This window comes from Pan troglodytes, chromosome 17 (assembly GCF_028858775.2).
Source record: "Pan troglodytes isolate AG18354 chromosome 17, NHGRI_mPanTro3-v2.0_pri, whole genome shotgun sequence".
In the NCBI taxonomy this organism is placed as follows: domain Eukaryota; kingdom Metazoa; phylum Chordata; class Mammalia; order Primates; family Hominidae; genus Pan; species Pan troglodytes.
Window position 1 is genome coordinate 84,587,123 of NC_072415.2, and position 26,352 is coordinate 84,613,474.

At 47.3% G+C, this 26,352-nt stretch overlaps 1 protein-coding gene across 6 annotated transcripts in view; it reads left to right on the plus strand.

Moving 5' to 3' along the window:
- Positions 1 to 478: 478 nt before the first annotated feature.
- Positions 479 to 26,352, plus strand: part of CNDP1 (carnosine dipeptidase 1) — a 62,969-nt gene continuing 37,095 nt past the window's right edge. Inside the window, exons 1-3 of one of the 6 annotated variants that reach the window (XM_009434188.5) lie at positions 479 to 790; positions 22,574 to 22,705; positions 25,562 to 25,711. In XM_009434188.5, the coding sequence (XP_009432463.2) occupies positions 767 to 790; positions 22,574 to 22,705; positions 25,562 to 25,711 (306 nt within the window). In that variant the 5' untranslated portion in view covers positions 479 to 766. Of the gene's footprint in view, positions 791 to 17,022; positions 17,419 to 22,573; positions 22,706 to 25,561; positions 25,712 to 26,352 lie in introns of those variants that run through there. The other 5 variants (XM_001136945.8, XM_009434187.5, XM_009434189.5 and 2 more) reach the window with 5 other exon arrangements.

Sequence of the window (26,352 nt, forward strand, 5' to 3'; positions counted from 1 at the left end):
CTCAGCTGAAGTCCTCTTTTCTCCTCCCATAACCTGTTGCGCCAGGATCTAAGCCGCCACTCCTTGTGGAACCTCAAGAGGGTGTCTCAGCTTCCCAACCCCATTGGGGATTGGTCCTTCCTTCTGAAGGCTCCCATGTCACTTAAAACTAGGACCAAATCAACCTGTTATGCCTCTTCTCCAATTCAACTGCCCTTTGCAAGCTGATTTTGCAGCGAACCTTCAGAGAGCGGGGAAAACTCTACCCTCGGCCCCTACACAGCCCTAGGAAGCTAATCCTCGGCCGTAACATTCCATCACAAGGGCCCACAGCCACAGTGTGTGGGGGCCCGTCACGTGAGGGGGCTGTCACCTGAGGGGGCTGTGCCGCTGGCTCAGCTCTGCCTGCTGGCCGGGGCCCTACTCCCTCTCAGAGATGACACACAAGTGCCCCCAAAGAAGAACCCGAGGAGTCGCAGGCTGGGCCAGGCTGCTGGCTTCCAGTGACATCACATGACTTTGGGGCCACTGCCTCATCCCGTATCTGCGCGTATGAGATGCATTGTCTCTTCCTCTGCAGTTGAGCTGAATGAATACCTCCGAAGCTGCTTTGTTCTCCAGATGTGAATAGCTCCACTATACCAGCCTCGCCTTCCTTCCGGGGGACAACGTGGGGCAGGGCACAGAGAGATATTTAATGTCACCCTCTCGGGGCTTTCATGGGACTCCCTCTGCCACATTTTTTGGAGGTTGGGAAAGTTGCTAGAGGCTTCAGAACTCCAGCCTAATGGATCCCAAACTCGGGAGAATGGTGAGTAGGACCACCATCAGAGTCCGTGCATTGGGCGCCAGACTTCCCTTTGTCCCGGGAGCATGTGCGTTAAGCCCAGGTGGGCAGGGCAGGCACCCAGCGTGGCCCCAGATGCTGCTCCTCATGGTGTTCTTAGGTGCTGTCTTGGCCGAGGAATGTGATATTTGGAATTATATTTTATCAGTAATGCTTTTGGGTAGTTGTGTGTTCTTAACAATAATTAAATGGCATTATTGTCAAGTAGTTCATATTCAAATTGTTCATGAACTCAGTCTTCTTAAATCAATTTTTTTCTGTACGTTTTCTCTTTAAAAAAAAATGAGTTTGCTTCCTGGAAGAATTTGCCTAAATAATGGTAACAGACAGTGTGCTGTTTGTCCTGGTCCCAGGTTCCCGGCTTAAGGGCTAGCTTGCGAGAGCTAATCACCGGGCTGAATCACCCCAGGCCTTTCTCGGGGAGGTTTCCATGGCTCAGGTGCAAACCTGAGTGTGTGTGTGGCGGGAAGGCTTCTCTCTAGGGAAACAAGCAGGCAGGTACCTTTGGCTGTGAGGTTTTGTGGGGTTGTGTCCCAGACTACTTGGAAAGATGAAATTCATGGACGCTTTTTATTTCCATTGCAAACACACACATACACACACACAGAAATTTTCAGAATTTTGTGGAAGGTTGATACGTAGAAGACTCTCAGAAGACATACTGAAACAAATACATGCAAATGCGAGGCTAGAGACACAGTGAGCAGGCAGGTGGTGACCTGACCACAGCCGGATTCTAGAAGTGGGCTTTGCCCACCTGCAAGACCGTGAGATTCCCACACCATGCTGCAAAATCACTGCTCTGAGAGAAAGAACCTCACCCTGTGGTCTGGCCATGCTTTCCATTGCTGACTTTTTTTTGTTTTTTTGTTTTTTAAAGAACCCATGACTGGCCAGGGCATTGGGGTGGGGGTTACAAGAGGACATTTCACTGAATACTGTCTTACTTTTAAAAATCTTTAAACTGTGTCATGATAGTATCTATTCAAAACATTAAAGTTACAAGCAACATGAAAGAAAATAATTTCCCTGGCTGGGCGTGGTGGCTTATGTCTGCAATCCCAACACTTTAGGAGGCCAAAGCAGGAGGATCACCTGAGCCCAGGAGTTCAAGACTGGCCTGGGCAACATAGTGAGACCCTGACTCTACAAACAATTTTAAAAGTAGCCAGGCAGGGTGGAGCATGCCTGTGGTCTCAGCTACTCAGGAGACCAAGATGGGAGGATGGCTTGAGCCTGGGAGGTCGAGGCTGCAGTGAGCCATGATTGAGCCACTGCACTCCAGCCTGGGAGGCAGAGTAAGACCCTGTCTGAAACAAAAAAGAAAGGAAATATTTTGTTTTGGACTCAATATAATACCCTTTGATATGAAAGAGAGGAAGAGATTGTACTATATATTTTCCCCTTTGCTATTCTTTTACTTTTTTTTAACTTTTATTTTAGGTTTAGCGGTACACGTGCAGGTAGGTTTGTTACATAGGTAAATTTGTGTCCTGGTGATTTGTTGTGCAGATTATTTAATCACCCAGGTATTAAGCCTAGTACTCATTAGTTATTTTTGCTGATCCTCTCCCTCCTCCCGTCCTCCACCCATAGGCCCCAGTGTGTGTTGTTCTCCTCTATGTGTCCATGTGTTCTCCTCATTTAGCTCCCACTTACAAATGAGAACATGCAGTATCTGGTTTTCTGTTCCTGCATTAGTTTGCTAAGGATGATGGCCTCCAGCTCCATCCATATTCCTGCAAAGGACATGATCTCATTCTTTTTTATGGCTGCATAGTATTCCCCATGGTGTAGATGTACCACATTTTCTTTACCCAGTCTGTCATTGATGGACATTTAGGTTGATTCCATGTCTTTGCTATTATGAATAGTGCTGCAGTTAACATTCACATGCATGTGTCTTTATAGTAGAATGATTTATATTCCTCTGAGCATATAACCCAGTAATGGGATTACTGGGTCAAACGGTAGTTCTGTTTTTAGCTGTTTGAGGAATTGCCACACTGCTTTCCATAATAATTGAACTAATTTACACTCCTACCAACAACGTATAAGTTTTCCCTTTTCTCTGCAACCTCACTTGCATCTGTTATTTTTTGACTTTTTAATACAGTTGTTTGACTGATGTGAGATGGTATCTCATTGTGGTTTTGATTTGCATTTCTCTAATGATCAGTGATATTGAGCTTTTTTTCATACGCTTGTTGGCCACATGTATGTCTTCTTTTGAAAAGTGTCCGTTCATGTCCTTTGCCCAGTTTTTAATGGGATTGTTTGTTTTTTCTTGTAAATTTGTTGAAGTTCCTCGATACTGGATATTAGATCTTTGTCAGATGCATAGTTTGCACATATTTTCTCCTATTCTGTAGGTTGTCCGTTTACTCTGTTGATAGTTTCTTTTACTGTGCAGAAGCTCTTAAGTTTAATTAGATTCTATTTGTCAATTTTTGCTTTTGTTGCAATTGCTTTTGGTGTCTCTGTCATGAAATCTTTGCCTGTTCCTATGTCCAGGATGGTATTGCCTAGATTGTCTTCCAGGGTTTTTAAAGTCTGGAGTTTTATGTTTAAGTCCTTAATCCATCTTGAGTTGATTTTTGTATATGATGTAAGGAAGGGGTCCAGTTTCAATCTTCTGCATATGGCTAATGGCTAGCCAGTTATCCGAGCATCATTTATTGAATAGGGAGTCCTTTTCCATTGCTTGTTTTTGTCGCTATTGCTGACTTATTACCATCACCTTTTTCTAATACTGAGAGAGAAAAGAAAGTAATCAATTCTATTCTTGGAATCTTGAGCCCAAGATTGGGCAAACTCTTTCTTTTACTGTGACACAGATCAAATGCCCATCAACAGCCAGGCTGGATCCCTGGCTGTGGCCCAGGGGGACTGGATGAGGTCTGGGGAGCTGGACCACAGGATGCAGAGGGGGCTCTGTGCTGTGGGCACTCACCCTTTGGATGGGGCACATGCAGTCAGCATGTGTGATGTGCCTCCTGTGTGCTCTAGTGCCCAGGCCCAGTCACTCTGGGCAAACAGTGGTACCTGGGATGTGGACTCTGGGACCAGGAAGCTCCTCTGCGGGGAATGAACCAGGTCATATATCACTACACTTTGTCCACACTCCTTGTTTCTTTCCACAAAAAGCGGCATTCTTGTTAAAACCGTAGAGTAGAACTTCTAGCTGCTGAAGACAAAAGACAAAGTACAATTTAGACGAAGGTGAGAAGTTACCCGTCCATGTACAATTTACTGCCTTTTTCACTAAATCCCAAACTCAGGTTTTTGTTTTGTTTTTTTTTCTCTCAAACTTTAGTGTGAGCAGTTTTAGGGTAGAGGCCCAGGAATCTGCACTTTCAAGCCATCATTCAGTGACTTTTAGTATATTCACTGACATGTGCAACCATCACCACCATCAATTTTAGAACATTTTCCTCACCTCAGAAAGAAACCCATACCCTTTAGCTATGACCCTCCTATTCGCCCCTCCCTCACCTTATCCTTAAACAACTACTAACCTGTTTTCTGTCTCTGTAGATTTCCCTATTCTAGACTTTCATATGAATGGTATCATATAATATGCGGCCTCTTGTGACTGGCTTCTTTCACTTAATGTAATGTTTTCAAGGTCCATTCATGTCATAGCATATATCAGGACTGCATTCCTTTTCATGGCCAAATAATAGTCCATTGTGTGAATATGCCACATTTTGTATTTATCCATTTGTTTGTTGGTGGACATGTGGGTTGTTTCCACCATTCGACTGTTATGAATAATGCTGCTATAAACATTTGTGTCCCAGTTTTTGTGTGGACATGTATTTTCATTCCTCCAGGGTGTGTACCTGGGAGTGGAATTGCCAGTCGATACGGTAGCTCCGTGGATCAGTGTCTGAGGAACTGCCAGACTGCTTTCCATGCTGGCTGCACCATTTTACATCCTCACTAGCAGTGTGTGAGGACTCCAATTTCTCCACATCCTCAAAACACTTGTTATCTGACTTTGTGATTCCCGGCATCCTCTGGGTGGGAAGTGGTGTCTGGTTGTGGTTTGATCTGCATTTCCCAATGCCTAATGATACTGAACATTTTTTCATTCACTTCTTGGCCAAAAGATCTACCATTTTAACCATGACCCTCCACCTCATCCCAGTCAAGGGATTCTGACAGAGAACCTATCGCCTTTGACAACATTTTCAACTTCGAGTATAAAAATTCTCCCTAGATTTTTCTTGGCTTTTCCAGGGTGTATCACTTGCTCCAAGGTTCTGAACCTAAGCCCAGTTCTTATTGAATCTAGGGTTCAGCTTATTTCTAATTAATCAATTCTGCTGTGGATTTGCACAAGATAGGAGCTGGCATTCTCTCTCAAGCAGCCTGTTAAAACTAAACAGGGAGAGATTATGGCTGGAAAATACATGGACATTCGCTGCAAACACTGTCTTCCTACTACAAGGTTTCTCCCTCATCTCAAAAAAAAAAAAAAAAGCCTTCCCTATCAGCAGGGATTTGACTAAGGAGATCTACACCTGTTTGTTCCCACCAGCTTTTAGTTCTTTATATTAATAGACTCCCAACTTACGATGGAAGGATGCAGGCTTTTCCCAGAGCCTGGATTTCTAAGTAGGCGCGTGCTAATTTTCCGCCATCCACTTCTCCTGCACGCTGTCTCACGAAGGGTCTGAGGATGCAGAACTGCCAGGTGGGCTCTTTCCCAGCTCCTGGAGGCTTCCTCATCTCTCATCCCCAGTGCCAGCAAATGCCGGAGGGAGCTATCCTGCGCATGAGGCATTCGGATCCTTCCTTGGCCAGCACTGCTCATCCACAGCCAGGGAGTTTCCCCACCTGCAGGATTCCTCCGACCAAACGCCTTGTTAGTGTTGTTGGTGCACATGGGCCCCCAAGCACCACCACCTGCTCCTGAGCAGCAAGTGGTTCCTGGGATCAGTGGCGTTATTGCAAACACGGTGGCCATGAGCTCAGGTTGGCCCAGGACACTGCCTGCTTGCCAAGGCTCAGCCTGCCCCTAACCCTGCTCTCTCGTTTTAATGGAAAGTTTCAAACATGCACAAACATAGACAGAAGAGGATAGTGAGTCCCCATGTGCCTATCAGCCAGTTCCAACAATTACCAACATGTGGCCCATCTTGTTTCAGGAGAGCCCCTCCCAGGACCCCCACTCTCAGCATCCAGATAATCCTACAGCAAATTCCAGACATTGCATTATTGCATCTGTAGGTTGTTCAGCACATATCTTGAAGGTGAGCACATGTGTGTATATCAACAATACCATTAACACACTATAAAATAGCAATAATTCCTTTAGATCAACAAATATACAACCTACAACCTGTGGTCAACTTTATCATATTGTCCCATAAAAATATTTTTACCACTGGTCTTTCGAATCAGAATCAAAATAGGATCTACACTTTACATTTGTGTGGTATAAATCTTTTTTTTTTTTTTTTTGAGACGGAGTCTGGCTCTGTTGCCCAGGCTAGAGTGCAATGGCACGATCTCAGCTCACTGCAACCTCCGCTTCCTGGGTTCAAGCGATTCTTCTGCCTCAGACTCCCTTTTAGCTGGGATTGCAGGTGCCCACTGCCACACCTGACTAATTTTTGCATATTTTAATAGAGGCAGGGGTTTCACCATGTTGGCCAGGCTGGTCTCAAACTCCTGACCTCAGGTGATCCACCCACCTCATCCTCCCAAAGTGTTGGGATTACAGGTGTGAGCCACTGCGTCTGAACTCTTCCCTGAATTTCTGATCTGACCTTGAGTGCCTGGAATGGGCACCCTGCCTCAGCCTGGCCCCCTGTACGTGACATAAGAGGGAATGGCAGCAGCTCTCTTGGGGAACCTCAGTGAGGATTGGAGGGCAAGTCAAGAAAGGAGAGCCGTGTTTAGATGTGTGGGGGTGTAACCTACCCATCCTGGCTGTGTGATCCCAGGCAGTCTCTTGACCGTAGGGGTGTAACCTACTCATCCTGGCTCTGTGATCCCAGGCAGTCTCTTGACCGTGGGGGTGTAACCTACTCATCCTGGCTGTGTGATCCCAGGCAGTCTCTTGACCCCTCTAGTGCTTCAGGTCACTTGTCTGTGAAATGGAGCCACAGTAGCTCTGCCTTACTGGGTTTTTAGAGTGATTGGCGACATTGTGGCCATGAGTGCTAGGCTCAGTGCCTGCCCTCCAAGCGTGTGAAGACGCAATAAAAATGTAAATGTGACCTTACTGCAGATGGACATGACTTCTGTTAATCAACAAATCACATGATGTGTGGAATCCCTAACTCACTCCAGCACTAGAATCTGAGGAATGCTGCAAACATCAAATTTCAGATCTGGCTTCTAATGAAGTGATGCCGATTTTCTTGTATCACGGGTGGTTTAGCACAGACTGCTATAGACATTAAATGCTAGTTCCACACACCCACTAGCAGCGTTCTGGGAGAGGCCTGCGAGTTGTTGGGCACTGGAACACACTTTTCTGTGGTTCACACCGGAAACTTGTAGGTTCTGAAAATGGAGGGGGGAATGGGGCTGCAGTTGGGAGCCATCACCTGCTGGGGGCTCATAGTGAGTGCAGCCCCGGTCATGGGCTCTGCCGATGCACCTGGGGAAGGAGACGGCAGGTGTGCAGAGGCACCGTTTAGCTGCCATAGGAGCTGCCAGGAAAGGCACAGCGATCGGATCCTCCCCTGAGCGTGCACTGTCTAGGGCAGCTGTCCTAGCTTCTCAGCAGGTTGTCATCTGCGGCTCACCAGAGAGAGATGCTGCCCTGGTGACTGCCACTCTGCTGGCTCGGGACCCTGGCAGGTTCAGGAGCTGATGGCATCTGGAGGGTGGGTGGCATTTGTTGGCTGGAGCTGAGAGCCAGCTCCTGGAGGAGTCACAGAAGGAGAAGGGGTGGGTGGGTCCAGCCACCACCCTACTGATCCCAGTGCAGAGCTCCTGCCCAGGAGGAAATATGCACATGCGGTTGGTTTATGGGAGGGAGCCTGGGCAGTCTGTTGCACGGTTGGTCTCACCGTCACAGGGCAGGCAGCAGCAAGGCTGGAGCAGGGGACCTGAGCCCTGAGGTCCTCCCCAGCCCCATCGTCCCAGCCCTAATCAGGAGGTAGGGGCTTTCTGTCCCCAGAGCACCTCTCCTCAGGCCCCACAATGCCCCAGTGTTCCAATTCTCAATTGCTCTTTCAAGCGGTTACAATCCGCCACTTCTTCAGAAGCACTGTGGTTGGGACAAAGGTACCTTTCATGGTACACGTGGCTCAGCTTCCGGCGCCACAGGACATAAAGTTGGGGTGCTGTCCCCTGCTGACCTCAGAAGGAATGGGGCGCATTGTGAAAGGGAGAGAAACAGTGCTAAGACAAGGCACGCACAGATGGAACTCCCCAAAGACTGCAGATGAGGAGGGGTCCCCTGCGCCTTCTAGGACCAGCTCCAGTGCCCTGGGATCCCAGAGTGCATGGCGCTCAGGGAGAAACGCGTTTGCATGTTTCAGTTACACAGTTTGCCTGGGGCGGTCTTGTTACCCAACTCTGTACCTTGTACTGCAGGCCAGAGGTGTGCGCAGGAGCACTGCCCTGGGGCCATCCCAGAAGCCTTGTCCCTGCTGACAGGGTGAGGTTTGCTTTTTGAGCTCCTGGTGTCAAGGCCTAATTTATTAGTCATTATTAGCCAATTCCTGGAGGCTGAGGTTATCCAGGATACAAACATTTATGCCTTTTAAGGTGTACTGAACAGAGCTTGTGGGCTTTTAAGTGGACCCTTTTTATCTTCACCCAAATCTTGCTCTCCTCCAGTTTGGGAAAGTTTGCACCAGGTAGCGTTCCCAGCACTGCGCCTGGCACTGGGCCAGGCTGTAGGGATATTACGTCCCAGGAAGTGAAATCATTGTAGGGCAGTCCTGATCAAGACAAAGGATGAGTTCACCCTTAAAACTCCCCATCCACTTCAAGCAAAGCAATTGCATATACTTCAGGATTTTGTTTGTTTTTTTGTTTTTGAGACAAGATCTCACTCTGTGATCCTCCCACCTCAAACCTCCTGAGTTGCTGGGACTATAGGTATGCACCACCTGGCCTAGCTAAGTTTTAAAATCTGATTTCATTTATGTAGAGACAGAGTTTCTGTGTTGCCCAGGCTGGTCTTGAACTCCTGGGCTCAAGTGGGCCTCCTACCTTGGCTTCCCAAAATGCTGGGATTACAGGTGTGTGCCACTAGAACACTGTTTGAGAACTGTAAGCCACCAGTTTAAGACCTGGACCTGGAATGGGCATCTTAAAGCACCAGGTGGAGGCAACGATTGCATTTTAGGCAGAACTCATAACAGAGAAGGAGAATAAAATGACTGTCATTCAAGTTGAGGCTGCAAGCCAAAGTTCTGAAGTGTGTAAGAAAGACATGCCTTAAGAAAAATAGCTTTTGCAATGTGTTAGGAAATGGGTTTACCAAGACTGACATACAAAGAGTAGAACATGTTTAAAATGGATGCAAACGAAGTATGTTTAAATTCTTCAAGAGACAAATGAAAGACTAACACCCATATTAAAGAATGAGAAAATACAAAATGTAAGCAGGCACCTATGAATCAGGAGCAGACAGGGGCCGGGCGTGGTGGCTCATGCCTGTAATCCCATCACTTTGGGAGGATGAGGCAGGCAGATCACTTGAACCCAGGAGTTTGAGACCAGCCTGGGCAATATGGTGAGACCCCCCCGTTTCTACAAAAAATACAAAAAGTAGCTGGATGTGGTGGCATGCACCTGTAGTCCCAGCTACTTAAGAGGCTGAGGTGGGACAATCACTTGAACCCAGGAGGTTGAGGCTGCAGTGAACGATGATCACACCACTGTACTCCAGCCGGGGCAACAGAGTGAGATCCTGTCTCAAAAAATAAAACAATAAAATAAAATAAAATAAAATAAACAGATGGGTATTAAAATCAACCAATTAGACATCCTGAAAATGTAACTAGTTATTGAAATAACTGAACAGTAAAAATTCTAGACTGGGCACAGTCAAAGTGAGAATTAATGAACTGAAAAATATTACAGAGAATATGCCCAGGAATCAGAGCAGAGAGATAACAAGAAAAAAAGGGAAAAACTAAGAGATCTGGAGGATATATGATAGATCGAAAGACTCCAATGTAGTAGGAGTTCTGGAAGAAAACAGAGGAAATGTGGCCAGGCACTGTGGCTCACACCTGTAATACTAGCATTTTGGGAGGCCAAAGAATGAGGATCAGTTGAGCTCAGGAGTTCCAGACCAGCCTGGGCAACATAGTGGGTCCCCATCTCTAAAAAAAATTTAAAAATCAGTCCAGGTATGGTGGCTTGTACCTTTAGTCCCAGCTTCTCAGGAGGCTGAGGCAGGAGGGTGGCTTGAGCCTGGGAGATCCAGGCTGCAGTGAGCTATGATCACCCCACTGCACTCTAGCCTGGGCAACATAGCAAGACCTTGTCTCTACAAAAAGCTTAAAAAATAAGCCGGCTTGGTGTTGCACACCTGTAGTCCCAGCCACTCAGGAGGCACAGACAGAAGAATCACTTGACACTAAGAGTTTGAGTTTGCAGTGAGCAGTGATTATGCCACTACACTCCAGCCTGGGCGACAGAGGGAGACTCTGTCTCAAAAAATAAATACGTAAAAATAAATGTGCATTGGCATCTTCTTCTATGATAGACAGTACATAGGCTCTTGGGGCTATTGAAAGAAGAGAAACAAAGTCCTGGCCCCCATGGAGCTTATGTCATGAGAGCCAGACAGATAATTATTAAGTAAACAAATAATGGAATGTTATATAGTGATAAGAAGGCCGGGCACGGTGACTCATGCCTGTAATCCCAGCACTTTGGGAGGCCGAAGCAGGTGGATCACCTGAGGTCAGGAGTTCAAGACCAGCCAGGCCAACATGGTGAAACCCCATCTCTACTAAAAATTCAAAAAATTAGCTGGGCGTGGTGGCAGATGCCTGTAATCCCAGCTACTTGGGAGGCTGAGGCAAGAAAAATCACTTGAACCCGGGAGGTGGAGGTTGCAGTGAACCAAGATCACGTCACTGCACTCCAGCCTGGCAGCAGAGCGAGGTTCTGTCTCAAAAAAAAAAAAAAAAAAAAAAAAAAAAAAAGGATATTATATAGTGGTAAGAAAATAATAACCAGGGTGTACTGGGTTAAATAACATTCCTTCAAAAATGCCTGTCCACCTGGAACCTCAGAACATGGCCTTGTTTGGAAACAGGGTTTTTACAGATGTAATTAGTTAAAAAGAGGTCACTCTGGAGTAGAGTGGGCCCTAAATCCAAAACTCAGTGTCCTCCTAAGATGAGAGTACACAGAGAGACACAGAAAGAGGCTGGCTGTGCACACACGGAGGCAGAGACTGGAAGGACACAGTCACAGCAAGGAGCGCCAGGGACTGCTGCCAACACCAGAAGCTGGAGGGGCAGGAAGGACCCTCCCCTAGAGCCTGCAGAGGGAGCCCGGCCCTGCCAACACGTGATTTAGGTTTCTGGCCTCTAAAACTATGGGAGAATAAAGTCCTGGTGTTTGGCCCCCGGTTTGGGATGCTTTGTTCCGGCAGCCTGAGGAAGCTAGTGGAGACCGATGGGAAAGCCCCGCCCTCTCCTCGAATCTGCCTTGTTCTCGACTTTACATTTGTTGGACTTTTGTTCAAAGCCAAAAGGTGGCCTGAGATGCCATCGCCAGAGGTGGCCAAGCCCTGGGGTCCACCCCCGCCTTTAACCGGGGACCTTGGTTCACAGGCACCAAGGACGCCTAAAGCCTGGCACTTTGAAGTCAAAGTAATTTTGCTGTGAGCTGAATGTATAAGATAACACTTTAAAGGCTGTGTACGTAATTACAGGTTTCTAGAAAACAAACGCGTTATTTGGTGCTGTCTGCATTTTGGTGTCTCCACCTTGGCCCACGGTCCCACCAAAACCCTGCCAGGCTCTCCTCTCCTGACTCCGTGAGAAATCTCTGCTCTCCTCCTCGCCACCCCTCCTCTGTCCCCAGTCCGCGTCTCTCTCAACTCCCCACTCCCTCCGACCCTCCTCCTCCTCTCTGCTGTTCTGCGGCCGGAACATCTTAATTTCACGTGCTGCCCCCTGAGATTGTACAGTCTCCCCTGCAGGTATTCTGTAAATATCCTATCGACACTTCTACACAAAAATCACTCAAATGAGATTTAAAGGAAGAAGAGCCAGTGGCTCTGGTGTGGCCACAGCTACGAGATCTCCAAAGGGGAATGTTCGCCTTGGGTTTTGGCTCCAGCGTCAGGCACAGCCTCATGGACCCCTTAGGATTTACACCTCTCACCCCTCAAAACCGAGAGCCATGCCCTGTTTCCCCATTGGAAACACACTTTTGCCTCCGAGGAACTCAAAGCCCAGCCTTGTCTGATGACACCACTGTCCCTGGTAGAGTATACTTCAATGTATCGATTTAACTGTCATGAGATTCTGGCCTGTTGGAGAAATAACTGAAATCACTGGTTATTTCATTCACTCTTTTTGGTCATTGTTGTTTGACTGGCTCTGTCATTGTGCTACAAGTCGCTGTTACGTTTCTAGATGACGGAAGGTTCCGGAAGTAGTGCAAAGTGGTGCTGTGCTCTCTCTCTGGCTGATGTCTGGCGAGGCTCAGATCCCTGTCCAGACTGTGGGGAGTAAAAGTGTCTGAAGGCGCATTGTTCCCGTTAGCATCACACCAGCCTCATACCCTGACACTGCGAGCTTTCTCTTCCCCACCGCCTACCCACGAGGACCCCAGACACAGGTGGGAGCACCGACGGCCCACTCTAGCAGCTTGGTTGCTGGACTAGCCGTCTTCTGCCCAGGAGAGAAGACGCTGTACAGTGCCTTGGGCTGTGACGTGCCAGATGTGGTATTGTCTCGTGCCACCCCCCTTAAGGTGCTTGGTAGGTGCCACATGCCGTATTCTCTCGTGCCACCCCCCTGAGGGCACATAGTAGGTCCCACTGTCCCTGCTTCAGAGCCTGTGTCCTGAGCCAGCCAGTTCCTAAGTGCTAGTGCCTGAGCTCTAGGCCAGCTCTCCCTGCAAACCACAAAAACACCCACCCCGTGACTGGCACTCAATTCCTCAATTCCTCCTCCATCCCCTGGCTTCCGCAGTCTCTGACTTCTTGCAGCTCTGCTCAGCGTTCAAGGAGCAGCTCTGTTAGGATCCTAGCAAACTGGGTAAACTTTGTTAGTATTTCCAGCCATTTCATGTGGTGTGTGGCCTCACATTCTGGGAATGAGTCTAAGCTGAACTTGGCCTCAGGCATTGTTCTTCTCCAGGGTCAAGCTCACAGGTTAGGCTGGACCAGAGGATGATGGAGGGACTCACAGTTCTTGGGACTTTCTGGGGAATTTTGCTCCCTGGAGTTTCTCCAGGATGCTGGCTGAAGGAAACCACACCCTTGCTGACTCCTCCATGGGGACTTGCCGCCAGAGTGAGTTAATCAATCTGCAGAAGCCACGTTGGCTCAGCTCCGTGCCTACAGGAAATCAACAGAATCCAGAAAAACCCATTTTTGTTGTTTTTTTAAAATCCTGTGATGGTGAGATAAGCTAGGCTAATAAAACATTCTTTTCTGTGTTATAACAAATTCATCAGAGCAGACCCAGGACAGAGCAACCTCTATAAAACAATCCCACAAGGACTCTAGACTAGGAGGGCAATAGAATTCTCGGCTTCCAGGATGACTGACGGGCACTGAGGTTTCTTCCCCTGAACAAGGGTCTGGCTGATTGGCCATTGTGTGGACACCAAGGACCCACCCTTGGCCTGAGGCTTTGTGGGGGGTGGAGGCAAGAGTGCTTTCTTTCATTTTCTATTCTTTCTTCTGTTCAACACCCAAAATAAACAAAAACAACCAGTGCAGAAGTGGGGTTTTCCCACAGCACCCCTGCTCCATCCTCCTTTAGGGATGCCTGCTCCTTTCCTGGCAGGAGACAGAAGTGTCCTTTGTTAAAGTATCCCAGGCCACTGTCAAGACCTCCATCAGCTAAGCCCACAGGGCATGCAACTCTCCAGTTGTTAGCGAGAGCTAGGAGGGAGGTGGAGGCAAAGCCAGTGCCAGTGTCCGCTGGAAGCTCGGGCAGCTGTGGGAGGAGAAAGAGGAGAACAAGATGTCAAGACACTAAGAAGACTCAGGAAGTGCCCCAGGACCTCTCGCTTCGGGGGAACGACAGGTTGTGATGGTAACACAGCAGAGGATGTAAACCTCCCGCTAAGAGTTACAGTATAGAGAAAAGATCAGCACAGGGGCACTTGGAACTTTTGTTCCAAATCTAAAAATCTAAGAATAACCACCTGGAATAAACACAAGCCTATGCAGCAAGTGGGGTTCCCCTCAGGGTCCCATAGCCAGTGGGAGCTTACCACCCTCAGCTGGGCAACTGCCCACCCCCGCCGAAAAGACTCTCTCAGTCCAGGACTCACCCTGCACATCCCTAACCCCAGCCCCCACAAGGGCAACTTCCTGTTCTCCAGCTCCTCTTTCTTCTTTTTGCAAGGTCAAAAGCCAGGAATAACCTTTCTACATCCCTAGATTTTCACTGGGTGATGAGAGTTTGGATCTGTGTCCCTGCCAAATCTCATGTTGAGATGTGATCCCCAGTGTTAGAGTTGGGGCTTGGTAGGAGGTGTTTGGGTCATGGGAGTGGGTCCCTCCTGGCTTGGTGCTGTCCTCACAATAGTGAGTGAATTCTTGCAAGATCTGGTTGTTTAAAAGTGTGTGGTGCTTCCTGCTCTTGCTCACATTCTTGCCATGTGAGGAGCCTGCTCTCTCTTCACCTTACACCATGGGTAAAAGCTCCTTGAGGCCCCCCCAGAAGCTGAGCAGATGCCAGCACCATGCTTATACAGCCTTCAGAACCATGAGCCAATTACACCTCTTTTCTTTATAAACTACTCAGCCTCAGGTATTCCTTTATAGCACTGCAAGAACAGCCTAACACAGAAAAGTGGTACTGAGGAGTGGGGCATCGCTATAAAGATACCTGAAAATGTGGAGGCAACTTCGGAACTGGGTAACAGACAGAGGTTGGAAGAGTTTGGAGAGCTCAGAAGAAAACAGGAAGATGAGGGAAAGTTTGCAACTTCTTAGAGACTGGTTAATGGTTGTGACCAAACTGCTGATAGTGATGTGTGCAGTGAAGTCCAGGCTGATGTGGTCTCAGATGGAAAAACTGATTGGGAACTGGAGCAAAGCTCACCCATGTTATGCCTTAGCAAAGAGCTTGGCTGCATTGTGTTCATGCCCTAAGGATCTGTGGAATTTGAACTTAAAAGTGATGACTTAGGGTATCTGGCAGAAGAAATTTCTAAGTAGCAAAGTGTTCAAGATGTGACCTGGCTGCTTCTAACAACTTATGTTCAGATGTGGAAGTAAAGAAATGACTTAAAGTTGGAATTTATATTTAACCCTTTTCCTGGTTGCCCCAAGAATACTCACCAGTGGCACTTGTGGCTGCAGCATTTACCCTGAGATAACTTTGCCATGAACTATCTTGCTTTTATTATTATTATCACATCACTCTAGTATATTGACTTTGGAAACAACAGACATCATTCTATTTGTAGCATTCTGGTTTTAGTTAGTGGTATTTCCATTTACAAAATGTAGTAATTTTCAACTGCTGAAAATGTCAAATCCTAGAAAATGTAGCATTCCTACACGTGATGTTAACATTGTTCTTGAACAATTGTGGGTCAAAGATTCATTTAATGAATCTGAAATAGATGTTCTGATGATTCTGATGTTAGTTCTTTTTAGAAAGAACTCCCTAAACAGTTTTTATATTTTATTTTCACATTGAAAATCAGTCAGATTTGCTTCAGCCTCAAAGAGTGAGTTTATATAAAATTAAATGAGCACTGGCAGTGAGCTGCACTTTTTTTTTCTAAATGGGAAAAAGATTAAAAGGAAAGCAGAGCATAAAGTTTGGAAAATTTTCAGCCTGGCCATGTGGCAGAGAAAGAAAAATCATTACCAGGAGAGGAATTTGAACAGGTTGCAGAGCAACCACTTGCTAAAGAGACTTGCATGACTAAAAGGTAGCCAAGTGTTAAAAGCCAAAAAAAAAAAAATGAGAACAAGGTCTTGATGGCATTTCAGAGACCTTTGAGGAAGCCCCTGTCACCACAGGCCCAGAGGCCTAGGAGGACTAAATGGTTCCATGGGCCAGACCTGGGACAGCACTGCTCTGTACAGCCTCAGAAGGCTCCAGTTGTGGCTCAAAGGGCCCCAGATACAGCTCAGGCCACTGCTTCAGAACATGCAAGCTGTAAGCCTTGGCAGCTTCCACATGGTGTTAAGCCTACAGACACACAGAGTGCAAGAGTGAGGGAGGCTTGCCAGCCTCTACCTAGATTTCAGAGAATGTATGAGAAAGCCTCAGTGCCTAGAAAGAACCTAGGGGTGGAGGGGTGGAGCCCTCACAGACAGCCTCTACTAGGACGGGTCAAAAGGAAACTATGGGGTTGGAGTCCCCACATAGGGTCCCCACTAATGAAGCTGTGAGAAGGGGGCCATCATTCTCCAGACCCCAGAATGGTAGATCCACTGGCAGCTTGCATCCTAACCTTGGAAAAGCCATAGCGGTGGAGCTTCCCAAGGCCTTGGGAGCCCACCCCTTGCAGCAATGTGCCCTGGATGTGGGACATGGAGTCAAAGGAGATTATTTTGGAGCTTTAAGATTTAATGACACTCTGCTGTGTTTTACACTTGCATGGGGATTGGAGCTCCTTTCTTTTGACTGATTTCTCCCTTTTGGAGTGGGAACATTTACCCAATGCCTCTACCCTGATTGTATCTTGGAAGTAAATAACTTGTTTTGATTTTACAGGCTCATAGGTGAGAGGAACTCATCTCCAGATGAGATTTTGGACTTGGGAGTTTGGAGTTAATGCTGGAATGAGTGAAGACTGGGGGACTATTGGAAAGGCATTATTGTTTTTTTTTTTTTTTTTTTTTTTTGAGACAGTCTTGCTCTGTCACCCAGGCTGGAGTGCAGTGGTGCGATCTCGGCTCACTGCAAGCTCCGCCTCCTGGGTTCATGCCATTCTCTTGCCTCAGCCTGTCAAGTAGCTGGGACTACAGGCACCCGCCACCACGCCTGACTATTTTTTTTTTTTTTTTTTGTATTTTTAGTAGAGACGGGGTTTCACCATGTTAGCCAGGATGGTCTCGATCTCCTGACCTCATGATCCTCCTGCTTCGGCCTCCCAAAGTGCTGGGATTACAGACGTGAGCCACCATGCCCAGCCCATTATTGTATTTTGCAATGTGAGAAAGACATGAGATTTGAGGGGCCAGTGACAGAATGATACAGTTTGGATACATGTCCCCGCCTAACTCTCATGTCGAAATGTAATCCTCAATGTTGGAGGTGGAGTCTGGCGGAAGGTATTTGGGTGCTGTCCTTGCAATAGTGAGTTTATGCAAGACTGGTTGTTTAAAGTGTGTGGCACCTCCCTGATCCCTCTTGCGCCTGCCCTGGCCACATGACCTGCCTGTTCCTGCTTCACCTTCTGCCATGAGTAAAAGTTCCTTGAGACCTCCTCACAAGGTGAGTTGATGCTGGCACCATGCTTCCTGTACAGCCTGCAGAACTGTGAGCCAATTAACCCTATTTTTTTTTTTAATAAATTACCCCGCCACAGGCATTTCTTTATAGCAATACAAGAATAGCCTAATACGGGTAACTAATTCAAGGTCAAGCACAACTGTAACACACACACACACACACACACACACAAACACAAACAAAAACAAAAACAGAGGCATGGAGGAACAGGAGAAAAATGGATAGAGTCTCAGATCCCACTCAGATGGTGAAGGCAGGATTCATGTCCAAAGTCAATGTCCATGAACCTGGACAGCAAATGGACTATAGCAGGCTGCCCTGCTCTGTGGGGAAAAGGGAGGGAGAGGAGGAAATTCATTAAGGGAGGGAGGATGAAGTCGTGCACTTCCCCTTGTCAGACCCCTGCTGTCAGGGCCACTCTGTCAGGTCAGGGCATCAGGTCAGTCTTTTATTCGAGACCAGGGCTAAGCTGCTCTCCCCAGGCCAGAGGAGGAGGAGGCTTCTGCTGAACCTGAACTATTCTGTCCTTACAACAATCATTGTTTTCATATTTTTTTTCCTGCAGCTTATTTCCTTCTTCCAACTGTCCTTTTTTATTTTTCACTGTAGAGGAACACCAAATAATTTTTTTAATGGAACTTGTCTGAAGGAAAAATAAAAGCTCAAATGTTAATGTAGATGGATCGATTGGATCGATTGCAAAAAAAAAAAAAAAACAAACAAAAAAAACACAGTAGCCACTGTTGTCTCCAAGAGCCTTTATTGAAGCCTTCCTCACACCTGAGCTCCCTCTCTGGCTACTGGAGGGCCAGAGGAGTCTCTCCCACTGGCTTCATCTGCCGCCCCTGGCTCCTGGCTAAGTCCCACAGAGCTGGGCTGGATCTGGCTTCAGCCTTCTCAGTGCAGGGTAGCCAGGGAGATCATGAGTGGCTCATTAGCACCACCTACTGGACGAAGTTCTTACCTTGACCTTGCTTTTAACCACTGCATAGCTTCCTATATCTACAGTTCTCATATTCAATAATATATTTGTATTGTCAAATGAGTAGTTATAGCTATGATTATTTTTATAATGACTGTATTGTGATATAATTCTTATACCTTACAACTGGCCCATTTAAAGTGTGTAATTTTAATGGCTTTTAGTATATTCAGAATTGTACAACCATTGCCACAATTGGTTTTATAACATTTTCATCACCCCAAATTCATTAGCACTCCCTTCCTATTTTCCCACTGGGTAACCACCAATCTACTTTCTGTCTCTATGAAGTTACCTACTCTAGACTGTTACGTAAATGGAATCACAATACATGGCCGTTGTGTCTGGTTTATTTCACTTAGCACAATGTGTTCAAAGTTTGTCTACACTGTAGCATGTACCAGTACTTCATTCCTTTTTATGTAAGATAAAAATCATTTTGTATAGCCAAATAATATTTCAGTGAAATATACCACATTTTATTTATCCATTCATTCATTAATGAACATTTGTCTTGTTTCTGCCTTTTGGCTACTATGAAGAATGCCGCTATAAACATCCACGTACCAGTTTTTGTGTGAACATATGTTTTCACTTGTCTTGGATATGTACTCAGGAATAGAATTGCTGGGTCATATGGTGACTCTATGTTTAATTGATCAAGGAACTTTCCGACTGTTTTCCACAGTGGCTGTAGGCTTTTGCATTCCCATCAGCAGTACATGAAGTTTCCAATTTCTCTACGTCTTTGTCAAAACTCATTGGTGTCTGGCTTTTTAATTCTAGCCATCCTAGCGGGTAGGAAGTGGTGTCTCATGTAGTTTGATTTGTGTTTTCCTGATGGCTAATCATGCTGAGCCTAAACTTTCCATGTGTTTATTGGCCATTTGCATATTTTCTTTGAGGAAATGTTTATTCAAATCCTTTGCACATTTTTAATTGGGCTGTCTTTTATTATTGAACTGTAATTGTCATTTATAGTCTCAACATAAGTCCTTTATCAGATATATGATTTGCAATCCCTCCCCCCACATTCTATGTGTTGTCTTTTCATTTTCTTGATGGTGTTCTTTGGTGCACAAATGTTTTTATTTTTGATGAAGTCCAATTTATCGATCTTGTCTTTTGGTGTCATATCTAAGAAACCATCACCTCATCCAAAGGTAGGAAGATTTACAGCTATTTTTTTTTTAAGAGTTGTATGGTTTTAGTACTTTCATTTAGGTCTTTGATCATTTTGGGTTAGTTCTTATATATGGTGTGAGGAAGGGGGTGAAACTTTATCATTTGCTTGTGGATATCCTATTCTCCCAGCACTATTTATTGAAAAGACTGTTTTCCCCCATTGAATGATCTCCGCACCCTTGATGAAAATCAGTTGATCATAAATGTGAGGATTTATTTCTGGATTTTCGGTTCTATCCGATTGATATGTATGTGTGTCCTTAAGCCAGTTCACTCTCCAGAATATTTATAACTATTCTTAAACTTCACAATTTCCTCTCCATTATTATCCAGCATAATTCAGACCCTTATTAGAACGTTTTGATACATTCTCCTTCTTCAAAATGAGGAAACTTCCAGAGGTTAAAACTTCTGCCCTGAATGCCTGCCCTTCTCCAAGCTTACCCTTCCTTCCCATCAGTGTTCAGCACCAGTTTCCTCCAAGATGCTGCTGTTGACCATCCCCACCCCATGACGGGACATGGTCTGCGCTTCATGGCACATCTTACTGCTTTCCTGACAGCTGGTGAGCTCTCTGTCCTCTCAGAGCCACACATTTTTCTATAGCTCTTTGGTTGGGTCCTCGGCCACTGTGAGGCTCCCAGTCCCTGATGACAGCTGAGGAAATTCAGGCTCAGAGAGGTACCCGAAGGAGTACAGCTGGGATCTGGCAGGGCTGAACTTGGTGCTGGCCCTCCTGACTGTTAGGCCTGTGGTCTCCCCGTGATGCCACCCCGAGTGCACTGCTTTATCCACATGCCCTCTTCCAGCATTGACTCTCACTCTGCCACTTTGTTTTGTGAACACAGGTTCTCTGTGGTCACTCAGATTTTATGCCAGCTGAATCCTAGCTGAAAAGTTCTTGAAGCCTGAACATCCCTGTAGCATTTCAGTGCTGATCTGACAGAAGGTAGAACAGCCTGGGAGTGGCTTCCCTTTTGGGCATGGGATGGATTGACCCCAGGTGCTGAGTGACACTCTGGTTAGGGAGATACACTCTTTATTGCCGTCTGGGACATTTTCAGTAGGACCAGATGTTTTGTTGGAAGTGAATTCCTAGAAGAGACAGAACACAGCTCCCTGTGCATAAATTCATTTCAGATGCACTGTGCAATGTGTTGGGGGGCTCGTCAGTTTGGATGCTCCCCAGCTCACCTTCACTCTATGGGGGCTTGAGGCCAAGGGATGGGCAGGAGCATGGAGGAAGATTCAGCAATGCATTTGGGAACACATGGGAAGTGATGGAGGGGCCCTGCATGGTACCCCAACAAGGGAGGAGGTCTGGTGGGAGAAGCAGGTGGGCTCCACCATGTAAGACCTGGGAGCCATGGGGATATTTGCTTTACCCCAAGGGCAATGGGACCTCTTGGAAGAGTTAAAACAGGGAGTCTTGCGATCTGCCCCACCTTTAAAAAGATCACCCAGGCTGCTTCGTGGAGGGTGGATTAGAGGAAGCCATGAAAATGACAGAATGAAAAGTGAAATATTCAACCAACTGCTTTTCAAACAGCCTTGCAGATGCTCCATTGTAAAATAAGCAACATCGGCGGGGCCACACCCGTGATGAGCGTCCTCTCAAGGACGCTCTTGAGCACATCTGTCTCTCAAGGTCTCGGGGATGGCACTGAGACTTCACCAGCCTAGTTCCCCTTGTTCTCCCCACAACCCCTGCTCACCTCCACCTACGGAAAGGTGGGCATTTGAAGAATCATAGATTAAACAAGTCAGAATTTGATAACGTAAAACATCTCAAACATTTAAAACAATAAAAGATGGGATTCCAGAGACAAAAATAACAGAGACAGGCTGGGTTAAACTCTCCCCTCCTTCCTCCTGCTGCAGGAGGGTGGGTTTGGCTTCTAAAGTGGAGCCCAGCTGGTCTCCTGGGGATAGCTGGTGGCTTTCCTAGCCAAGAACCTGACGTAGGGGGTCTGACCAAGGGCTGCAGCCCCCTTGGCCCTTCCCAGCCCTCGCTCCCTCCCTCCTCTTCTCCCGCCCGCCTCTGATGGCTCGGGCTGCACTGGGGGAGACGTTGCTGACGGCCCCTCCAGATGTGCAGGTGGCCCCTGGGTCTGATGCCGGCAGCTCCCACTCCAGACAGGGCTCTGGGGGGCCTCTGTGAAGGGGTGACCTTGCCCACTTTGCCACAGGACCTTCCTGTCAGGGGTCAAGGAGGAATGCTGGCTCTTAGGCTCCCAAGGACACCCAGGTGGAGTCATCCCAGAGGTGGACGGGCTGGGGAGACTGAGAAGGGGTCAGGGAGGGGAAAGGAGGGAGGAGACAGGGTTGTGGATGGGTCTCCCAGAGATGGGGTTGCACCATGTTGGCCAGGCTGGTCTTCAACTCCTGACCTCAAGTGATCCGCCCACCTCGACCTCCCAAAGTACTGGGATTACAGGCATGAACCACCACCTCAGACCTTTTTCTTCCTTTCCTGTTAAAGTACTGTGATTTCAGGAGCCAGTGGAAAGAAACCCCACAACACTGGATTTTAGGCATTGCTCAGAAATTCTTTTGTCTAATAGAGCAGTTCATCACACATGGAAGATTTTTGCGTGTTTGTTTTTGGTTCTACCTTGCTCTTTTCTCTCTTGTAAAGATCACCCTTCACTCCAGGGCAGCAGAACTGGGCCTCCCCAAGGGGCCAGGAGGAAACACCTTATCCTAGGAATAAACGGAATGATGTTATTTAAAGATGAGCTTGTTAACTTGGTTTTTGTATTATTAAAATTCTTTAGCATTGGAAATAAAGTGTTTGGGGAAGGACGTAGCAAAAAATACATGTTTGGTTCTACCGCCTTGTGTTATTTTATTCCGACTGACCGGAGGCAGCTGTGTGAGGTAACAGACCTTCTTGAGGAATTTGGAAGGCCCGAAGTCCAGCAACTGGCATCGATTTTCATTCGTTCCTCCCGTGTCAAACCCTTCCAGGCTGCGTCCCTGCTGGCTGTGCTGCTGCTGCTGCTGCTGGAGCGCGGCATGTTCTCCTCACCCTCCCCGCCCCCGGCGCTGTTAGAGAAAGTCTTCCGGTACATCGACCTCCATCAGGATGAATTTGTGCAGGTAGGAGAAAGAAACTACACACAGAATGCTTGGATTATATCCTTTGGTATTTGGGTGAGACAATTATTTGCTTGGAGATGTGGATTTTTTTGCCTAATTCCATTTAAAATGCCTATGACTGCTCATTGGGTTAAAAATCTTCAGTATTCATTAGACAGATGGACGAGATCCCTCCTAGCCATTCCTCCTGTAGAGGGCACTGGGTCTTCATATCCAGCACACTTGGTCCAGGGATGTCCACACAGAGATGACCAGCACCTCCGCTGAGCTCAAGTCTGCCCTGGTCCATCAGGTCGCCCATTCCTAATGCCACCTGACGTTATTGTAAAGCCTGGGCAGAGCTGGGGAGCCAAGCAGCTCTGCAAAGTTCAACAGCAGCGTGGTTTGTTTTGTAGCATGTGTGCAACAGGCACTTTATCTCCTTCCTTCCTTCCTTCATTCATTCATTCAATTTATTTATTTGTTTTGAGACAGAGTCTCACTCTGTCGCCCAGGCTTGAGTGCAGTGGTGAGACCTCGGCTAACCTCAACTTCCCAGGTTCAGGTGATTCTTCTGCCTCAGCCTCAGCCTCCCAAGTAGCTGGGATTACAGGCACCTGCCAACACACCTGGCTAATTTTTGTATTTTTTCAGTAGAGACGGGATTTCCCCATGATGGGCAGGCTGATTTTGAACTCCTGACCTCAAGTGATCTTCCTGCCTCGGCCTCCCAAAGTGCTGAGATTGCAGGTGTGAGCCACCATGCCTGGCCCTCTTTTTTTGTTGTTATTTTTTGAGACAGGGTCTTGCTCTGTCACCCAGGCTGGAGTGCAGTGGCACAAACACAGCTCACTGTGGCCTCGACCTCCTGGGTTCAAGTGATCCTTCTGCCTCAGCCTCCCAAGTTTATAATCCTCTGCTTTACCCCTAATTCACTATACAGGGTCTGTACATATACAGGTTGGGAGTGGGGGTAAAGTAGAGGGAGGATGAGGAGGAATGGCAAAAAGAGGGAGGCCTGGGGAGCAGGAGGAGACAGGAGGAGGCATGGGAGAGCAGGAGCTTGCCGGAGCCCGCAGACTCACCAGCTCCTCCCCACCCCCACTCTCCTAGGCTCTCTTGTCCCCTCTGTGGCCATCTGGTCCCATCCCTACACACCCCCATATATGTATCCCCACACACCCCCACACATGTGCACACTGATGTGTTGTTGTCTGTGTTCACCAGACGGGGAGCTCCTTGAGGTCTCCCTGGACTTTGTACCCCAAGCCCCCCACATCATGTCTGGCACAGGACAGGCATTCAGTATACATTTATTGGATCAATCAACCAATTTTGGGAATATTATGCAATTAGGCTAAAGGCACGAGGCTGAATGCCCAGCCTACTGTTCCTAAATCTGACCTTCATGCAATCCTTCTTCTTACTGAAATATTAACTAGGCATCAATGCCTCTTGGATTTTTGAAACCTGAGTGGGGTTTCCAGAATCAGTGTGTGGTGGGGATTTAATCCTGGTTTAGGCCTTTCAGCCAAAACATCTCTTCCTAAGTCCCTCAAACATACCCAAATCCACTGAACTTGTGGAGAAGCCAGCAGTCTCTGCTCTGTAAATTCCGGTTTAAAAATGTCAAACACAATATTCCTTAGGGTTAGATAAATGCCTTCATAATAAAAATAAAAGCTCTACAACCAGAATAGAGAGATCAAACTCAAATAAGTCAGGAAGAGAAGTCCAAGATCAGTAAATCTGTGTAGTTTTTCATAAAAATGCTGATTGTCTCAGTATGAGCCACTCAGGTTCCAACACAGGCATGTGAGTGGTTCTTATCAGTCATTCATACCAGCCAGCGCTGCTGGAGTGGCTGCCAGGTGCTGGACACTGTGCACACATTACCTCAGTGGTCCTCACCATCACCCTATAGTTAGGGAGCATTACTTTCTTTTTTTTTTTTTTTTTTTTTTTTTGAGATGGAGTCTTGCTCTGTCACCCAGACTGGAGTGCAGTGGCACGATCTTGGCTCACTGCAAGCTCCGCCTCCCAGGTTCACGCCATTCTCCTGCCTCAGCCTCCCAAGTAGCTGGGACTACAGGCGCCCACCACCACACCTGGCTAATTTTTTGTGTTTTTAGTAGAGACGGGGTTTCACCATGTTAGCCAGGATGGTCTGGATCTGCTGACCTCGTGATCTGCCCACCTGTGCCTCCCAAAGTGCTGGGATTACAGGTGTGAGCCACCGCACCCGGCTGGGAGCATTACTTTCTCATGCAGATGAGAAAACTCAGGCTAAGGGAGGTTAAAGAATACACCCAAAGTCACAAAGCCATGACAGGCTGAGTTTAAGCCCGAGGCCACAGTGCCTGTGGGATCCTAGAGGCACAGGGAGGGGCAGGCCAGGGAATCTAAATGCAGAGCATGTTAGGAGGGACCTGCAGCTCAGCAGAGGCCCCTGTGGGGTTCAGTCACGGCTTGGAGGCTTCCAGGACCAGGTGTGGGAAGCCAGGAGTCCTGGAGAAAGCTGAGAACCCACCAGCTCCTCAGTTCTTAATAATTAGAAACAGTGGGTGGGGACTTGCCCTTCTTTACAGCCCTGGTGAACCCAGTGAGGACCCAGACCATCACCTTTCTCCCAGCCCGTCCTGCCTGACCTTCTATACTAACCAGGCGTCTCTGGCTTCTGGGTTCCTGATTAAATCCCCAGCTCTTCTGTCTGTTACTCTTAAATGTCACAGTGTTCACTGGCACTGTCATAGGTCCTCAGGTCCTTGATCAACACAAAAGTACCTGGGGACTCGCTGTCTCCTGCCCTCCCTTCGCTCCCCCCGCAGAGCAGATGTGGGACCCCCATGCTAATGGCCTGCTTGCTCTTCCTCCTAGACGCTGAAGGAGTGGGTGGCCATCGAGAGCGACTCTGTCCAGCCTGTGCCTCGCTTCAGACAAGAGCTCTTCAGAATGATGGCCATGGCTGCGGACATGCTGCAGCGCCTGGGGGCCCGTGTGGCCTCGGTGGACATGGGTCTTCAGCAGGTGCTGTGCGATTCCCTCCCACTGAGGGAGGTGCTACTTCTAGACGTCAGTCATGCCTTCCCGGGGGTGGCAAGGGAGAGGCTCACCCTGATCCTCAACCAAAACCCCCCATAACCCCAATTCCCAGTGAAGATGAAACATTCCCCTGGTCTCAAATGAAGCCGTGTTATTGCTTTCCAGTCTTGTCAGGACTCTGGGGAGGGGTTGGCTCTTAGAAGCCAGTGCAGATGACAAGTGAAGGTCACCTTATCATGGAAAGGACCCCCTTGTACTTTTCACTTCCTGGACACAAAGTTCAAATTTCTCCTTTAAGGAAAAGGAAATTGTCCTTTTCTTTAAATTCATATGCATCTTTCTCAAAGGGGTTGTATCTGGAGCTGCATTTTTTTCATCAGAACCATCTCTTAGAACTCTACTCCATCATGAATGTCTTAAATCTAAGCACCTGCTGCGCTTACTTTAGCACTGAAGAACCTTAGGATCATCCATGTTTTCTAGGATTTGTCCACCTAATTTAAGCCAGTTGTCATCTGCATTTTTTTTTTTTTTTTTTTTTTTTTTCTGAGACAGAGTCTTGCTCTGTAGCCCAGGCTGGAGTGCAGTGGTGCAATCTCAGCTCACTGCAACCTCCGCCTCCCAGG